This window comes from Pezoporus occidentalis, unplaced genomic scaffold, assembly GCF_034315485.1.
Source record: "Pezoporus occidentalis ecotype Australia unplaced genomic scaffold, CSIRO_AGI_Poc_V1 ctg4, whole genome shotgun sequence".
Taxonomy (NCBI): Eukaryota; Metazoa; Chordata; class Aves; order Psittaciformes; family Psittacidae; genus Pezoporus; species Pezoporus occidentalis.
The window spans coordinates 16,369,347-16,376,515 of NW_026915724.1; the positions used below are offsets into that span (position 1 = coordinate 16,369,347).

General features: G+C 35.9%; 1 protein-coding gene across 4 annotated transcripts in view; it reads left to right on the forward strand.

Annotated features, from left to right (window-relative positions):
* The window catches only part of SS18 (SS18 subunit of BAF chromatin remodeling complex), a 42,087-nt gene extending 37,847 nt beyond the window's left edge, over positions 1-4,240 (forward strand). For all 4 annotated transcript variants that reach the window (XM_062632804.1, XM_062632802.1, XM_062632803.1 and 1 more), the window contains 2 exons: positions 348-481; positions 2,546-4,240. In XM_062632804.1, coding sequence (XP_062488788.1) covers positions 348-481; positions 2,546-2,572 — 161 coding nt within the window. In that variant the 3' untranslated portion in view covers positions 2,573-4,240. The remainder of the gene's footprint in view (positions 1-347; positions 482-2,545) is intronic.
* Positions 4,241-7,169: the final 2,929 nt, after the last annotated feature.

The window sequence follows — 7,169 nt, forward strand, 5'->3', positions numbered from 1 at the left end:
TTTCTTGCCTTGTTCTTCTCTGTCCTATGATCCTGTGACAATGTGTGGAACTACATGCATTCATAATAAAAAATGAATATATAAATAAAGGTAAATATTTCTGTAATTGGACCACAGGCCCTGTCAGCCAGGGTGCTTTCCAGGGTAAGAGGAGGGCTACTGATCCCTGATACATTTTTAGGTAGGAAGAAAACTAATTGGACAGTAGTGATACTTCTTAGCCCTGCTCAGTTGTAAAATTCAAAGCTTTTACTGTTCCTCTTCTTACTAGCACTTTAAGCAGTCTATTTTCTTTTTTTGTTTGTTTGTTTGTTGGGTTTTTTTGTTTCCATTTTAATGTTTTCCAGGCCCCTCCCAGAGTGGTCCAGGACCTCAGTATCCCAGTTATCCACAAGGACAAGGCCAGCAGTATGGGGGATACAGGCCCACTCAGCCTGGGCCACCACAGCCACCACAGCAGAGGCCTTATGGATATGACCAGGTATTCTTTCATTCGATGAGAAAGTTGTGATTCTGACACACTTATTTGATAATCTTAGTTTCTTGTGGACATTTAAACTAATGAATTAGAGGACATGGTCTCTCAGGTATGTATGTACAACTCTCTTGGATTTTATTTCCTGGTGAGTTACCCAGAATCATGTATCTGGAGGTATGATTAGTCATTCTCTTGCGAAGTGTTAATGTAATTTTTTGTAAGGCACTCCAGGCAGTATTTTTGGACCTTAAAGATTAAGGTGATCTGTTTCATAAGCCTCATGGTGGATGACTAATATGACAGATGAGGTTCTTAAATCTCGTGGTGGATCATTCTTCATTACTGCTTTGCAATAAAAATGGTTGAATTTATTTTCCACAAACACAATCCACTAAGCCTCCTCTCCAGCTGCAGAAACACCTCAGGTGTGCAGCTGATGGCCTTCTACTGTAAAGCCATGTGGGCAGACATGAATCCTGTTTTGACACAGATTTTCTCTGAGCAGTATAATGAACACTGAACAGGGGAAACAAGTGACCTGGAAATCAACTGCTTGTTTCCATTGCTGCTAAGATAGGTAGTGCCTAAAACTCGGGGATGGAGTTCTAGTGAAGGACTTCTGTAAAAAAGCTTCTGTATAAAAAGCCTGAAGTGGAAAGTTTATTCCTGTAGAAGGCACTAAACTATAAAAATACAATTTTGCAATATGAATTGTTCAGAAGTGTCATTAAGATGTACACTGTTATTTTTCTTTGCATAAATAAAATGGAGATTAGCTAAATGTACATTATGATCAATTTGAGGTCCTAGTGTTTTATCCTGATATGTCAGCAGGTGATCAGTGGAACTTTCAATAAGAATTTTCCCGTGGAAGTGAGAATAGCCACAGTTGTCCATATATTTAAAGGAGGACAGTTGGCTTGCTTTCTACAGATATTAGTAAAGACAAGGAAGAAGGAACTATCTCTTTCAGTGTGGCAGTTTAGAGATACAATTACTTCTCATTATTTGATTAACAAAATGCTTATGCACTAAACTAATAACTTCCTCCTGTAAATAATAAGCTGTGGAAAATTGCTTCGCATGTGGTGAATGTAGGGTCAAGGGAACTTAATCTCAATTTGCTGAGTTTCTTCCAGCTTTCTTTGCAGTAGAATTGGATACCCCTCTCTGTAGATGGGCTCTACTCTTCCAGTTTGTGCAGTCTTAAGTTCCACTGGGAAACTCAAATATAGAAGGCCTCTCTTTCATACTAGCCGTTCCCATAGGTATTGCATTGCTTAAATTCTCATCTGGCAGTTGTTTTGACTGTCTCATGGAAAAAAATGACATTGCAACATAAAATGGTACTTAACATGGAATGGTGCCAGGACAGTAGCTTGGAGAACATTTACTTTTTACCACACTACCTGTTTCTGCAAGCCTTGAAGCCTGTGTGAAAGATCATGGCAAGCATGTACCATTGATGCTTTCACCTCTGCCCTGCTCTGCAGTACATGACATTCTGACAAAAGAAATAGAGAATATCAATAAGGGTAATAATTCTATGTATCAGATACCTGGAATAATTGGTTCCCATAGGATATGTTGACTAGTTGTGTTCACAGGGATGTGCCTTGGGTTTTGAGATACATATATCAGTCCATTCTGTGATGTTTGATGTATGAATATTTTTAGGTATTTCTAAAAGCAGGTAATTTCCTAAATTACTTTGAATTTGAGTGACCTGGTCTTTTTGAAATAATTTTCAAAGTTTGGGTGGGAAGTAACTCCTATATTTTATTTTTGGTGGTGTTTTGCAAATTTCACAGCAGTCTGTTGAATTTAAAGTTTCACTCTTTTGATCAAATTAGCATCCTGGATTTCAATCTGCATCATCAGTCTTCCTTGTAAAACGTAAAGGATTTTTAGTGAGATGAAACTGTACCACTTACATCAGCATATTGTTTATTGTTGTTTGATCTTCAACAACATCATGGTTTATTTGGATGGTCTTCTGATTTCAGCTTTTAATACAGGAAAAATGTGTCTTGTGATCTAATTACATATTTTGAATTTTTTTTTTAGGGTCAGTATGGAAATTACCAACAGTGAAAAAGTACTCACATTCCAGTAGGCAATATCTTTTAGCAGCCATATTGTCTCCTCAGCACTGTGGACATCTTCCTGAGATGAGAACCTCCCATTCCATCTAGCTTTTGGAAAAATCTTGTGGCTGTTTTATGGTATACAGTCTTTATGGGTTAATTGTTAAAGACTGTAGATTCTCAGAAACTGATTTCACATCTCTACTCTAGATGGCAATATTGGACAGAAAATACATGACATAATTTGCAGTGAGTTGACTATATGTCAAATAGACTGTTACAGACTGAAAGGTGCGAACAGCTTTGTATGTTTATGAAGGTTATGGGAATTTAATATTTTTTCCACAGATTTTTTTTGTAGGGGAAAAGGGGAAATGCACACTTTTTACAGCAGCAATATTTTGTATATTATGTTTTTCATGTGGTGAATATGCAAGACAGTACACTACTCACTGGGCAGGATAAGAAATCTACTCTTAAAAATAGGTAGAGGCATGATAAGTGCTTGATTGTATAAATCTCGAAATGGTGTACAATAAAGATAACAGTGAAAAAAGATGGAGAACATCATACATCACTGATAGGTTCATGTACAAAGAGAATGAGAATCCCAGTTATCTAAATGGGAACATAATTAAGGACAGTATAATATAGTCTTGTGCAAAGATTAATTTTTTAAGCTTTCCAATTTTTCTGAGTGAAGCAGTTTTATAAAAATTATTTCTAACATAGTTTGACAGTTTTCTGCAACATTTTTTGGGTAACAAGGTAAATGTTTGGGTTTTATTTCTCAAGTGTTTTGTCACAGCTTTGCAAAAGCAAGCTGTAATCCCTCTTAATAATTGCAATAACAAAGAAAATGACAAGTGTTAATTTTACTTGGCTTGAATATGCAAAGAACTTGAAAAAAGTATGGAGGACAGGACTGTATTGTATAAGTGTATTTTAATCTTTAGTTGAATAATTTGTATGTATCAAAATAGCCTAGAAGACTTTGTAAAACCTATCTAAACTTTCCTAACTGGGAGATATAATATCTTTAGAAAGGGGGCATTTTCTGTGTGTGTCCATTTTCTTATCGGTTAACATGAGACCAAGGGATGTTTTACAACATCAAATATAAAACCTGTTGGTGAGATAAATGCCAAATTTTGGGTTGAACTACGTTACGGCTTATAGTGTTGCATGTGAGATAGAGGCAGCACCTTGATCAATAGCATAGTACACACAAAAAAATTGGTTTTGAGACTGTCCTGAAACTGTATATCAGATAAATGGATATTCTGTTGTGCAGGAATATATGCATTCAGGAATTCTTGGCAACCTTTATAAAGGACAAAACTTAAAATTAGCCCAGGGGTAAAACAATATTTCAGTTTTAGTTGATCATATTTGGGGTTTAAAACCAGAAAACCAGCTGGTATTCATTATACGTACGACATCACACATGGAAGACAAGATTTTAAATTTGTTCATCATTTTTAAAGGGAAAACAGTTTTCTTAAAGTTGATAGAAAATACACATCAAGGTTTGAACAGATACGGCATGAGGAACATTATTATGAATGAAATGCTTGTAGGTTCTGTGCCAATTTTCCACCACTGTGTACTTCATCGCTATTTAAAACTGTACTCCATCAATTCTAACGGAAGAATAAATTATTTGTGATTTTAATTTTCTCATTTGTTTCTTTAAATTAGATCCCGATCACTCTGATGTCTCATCTGGAGGCTCTGCTGTGGGTTATTTTATAGAAGTTTGGCCAGAATAACCAAACTGTATTTGCATTCTAGGACTTTATCAAAATTCTCTTGCCATAGCCAAGTTAATTAGAATTAACTGTTCAGTAATCAGCATGTTGTGTAGGTTGTTTGTTACAAAATTCTTCCTCTGAAAATGAAGGTCCATGAGGCTATAATCAAGATGACTGAATTAGATAAATGAGTTGAGGAGGCAAAAATGTGTTGAACCCAGCCTGGTGTAGATATGTTATCTCATTTGAAATAAGCTCAACTGACATTAAGAAATAATTTGTCTTGCCAGCCCATCTTGTGTTGTCTTATTCTCCTTTTTAATGGAAACTAAAATTGCAGTTTTAATAAGCAGAATTTCCTCCAGGGTTTCCCTCCTAGAGACTACTGCATTTGCAAGGTTTAATTGTTTTATAACGGTCCTGTTTCGTAAAACTTTTTAATTGGTGGTGACAAAAATTACCTTATTCCTCTGATACAATGCCAGAAGAACAACTTTAGAGGAGAAGGCTCCACATGAAAGTATTCCTACTAAAATTATATATTAAAAAGAACCAGTTTTCCCTAAACGAAACAGAAGCAGGAATGCATGACAGGACCAGGATAAGATAGCCCGATACTGGGTTCATTTTAGTAAGTATTCTTTATTAAATAAAACCCAAACAACAGGAAACCAGTAAGAAAGGTGTTACATTTGGCATTTTACATGTAGAATGTAGAAAATAAGACCTAAGAAGGAGACTGACACAGCAGATCATATATGTGAACAGATACTATACAGATGTTCAAAGTAAAAAGGAGTTAATGAATTCAGTGACAGTTATCATAGTGCTGTGATTTTGCCATCATACTTTGCTCTTCCTTCTCAGACAGTTTTTATTTCCTTTCCCGCTCTGTGAATGACTCACAGAAGGGAGAAGCTGGCTCACTGTTTCAAATGAAGTTGTCTTCATAATGTTGTAACATAAGTAAGCAAACATGCCACTTTCTAGAGCAGGATATGTGTATATTTTTTTGAAGTAGTCCCACTTTCATATCTAAAATTACTTCTAAAGTTAAAAGTGATTAACATTTTTGAGAAAATGCTCCTGACTGAAGAGGAGCAAGGGCTTAATGCAAAAATACCATTGTACTTCTACAGTTTTCACCACAGAGGATGCTGAAACACTTTAATATGATTAAGAAAAAATAAAAGATCAGATTTTGGATTAAAAAAACAGGAAAGAATACTTAAATTTACAAAATGAAGAGAAATTGTTGCATCAGTAAGGCCAAGTGGAATTCAGCTGGAAGGCTCTTCCTTAGTGACATGGTTTAGTGGTGGCCTTGGCAGTGCTGGGGTAGAGCCTGGACCTGGTGATCTCAGAGGTCTTTTCCAACCTAGTTGATTCTATGATAAGACCCTCAATTGGCTAGAATTACTGTAAAAATATCATAATACAGTCTGATAGAATTGAGCTTTATTTATATTTTCACAAAGCCTCAAGTGCTCCAAGAAGTGGCTACCATGAAAAGCTGCAGTAAGGTGGACTGTGAAGCACTGAAAATTAGGCAAGCTGGGGGCAGAGTAGGAATAAATGCTAAATATACAGAATTATGAAGATTGATAGTAAGTTATGCCAGAACTCTACTAGGACCACTGATGGAACACCAAATAAATTGGAGAAAAGAATACATGTTCTGGTAGCAAAATGAAGTGGAAGTGGTGCTGCTTAGATTACGCAGGACTTAAAACATTTTGGAAATGCAGTGGGCTGTAGCAGAAGGTAAGAAATAGGTAGTGTTTACAAAGAACAACAAAGGAGGTTCTGGGTGGGTTAATACCAATTTACTCATATGCAGTTAATCAAATGTCGGGTGAAATTATGTGGCTAGAGCAGTAAAACTTCCAGTCACAGTGCCACCAAACTAAATGTTCAAAAAGCAGTGATATGGAGCACTTGGCAAAGTCCCTTAACACTGATTAGAGTTTTATCAACTCCCTGAATTGTTGTGTTCGTCCTTATCTCTCTCATATCAAAGAAAAAAAAAGAGATAAGTGGGTGATGAGTGGTCAAGACCAAATGAAGTATGTTTGTTTGGGATTCTGAATGTCAGAAGCCAGCATGTATAAACCAGTGGTACAGAACAGTGTAAATTTTGCAAGGATGCAGACCACGTGATGAAAATTAAAGGCAACACTTTTAAAATTGCTAACAAGAGATGCTTTTTATGACAAGCACAACTGCAGACTCAATCCTAGAGATATTACTGAAGCCAGGGGCTTAGTAAGATTTAAAAAATGGTATTAGATATATATATATATATGAGAATGTACACAGTTACATTCAATCAGATGAAACAGTTTATTCTGAAAGAATATAAAACCTTGTGCTTCACACCTTTATACAACAAGCAGCCTGTTAGAGTTTAGAAGGTATTTCTGTTCGTGCCTTGACAGTAAATATTGGGAGTATATTTAGGTTTCTTTTTATCGTAACTTTTAAGAATCTCCCTGCAAAACCTGGAAACAGGCATCATTAGCAGCAGACGGCTGGTTTAGGTTGCAGAATTAGATTTAAATCTGAACTGGGTGGTGATATTCTGCTCAGAAAATTATTTTTTTTCACCGTGGTAAAATGTATCACCAAAATAATAGAAATACTGAAATATTTATGTTTCAAGCTTGCAAGATGCTGGATGCTTTCACTCTGTTCTCATGAGCTTCCAGTGATTCAGTTTTTCAGGAAAACTTGACTAATCCATGTCTGATTTCCCCTGCCTAGATTTGATGATTTTAAAGAGGAGGTTTTTGCAGTGTTCTAGAGATAATGTTTTCTAATTTACCCTGTTTTTCACTTGGTCTTATGAAA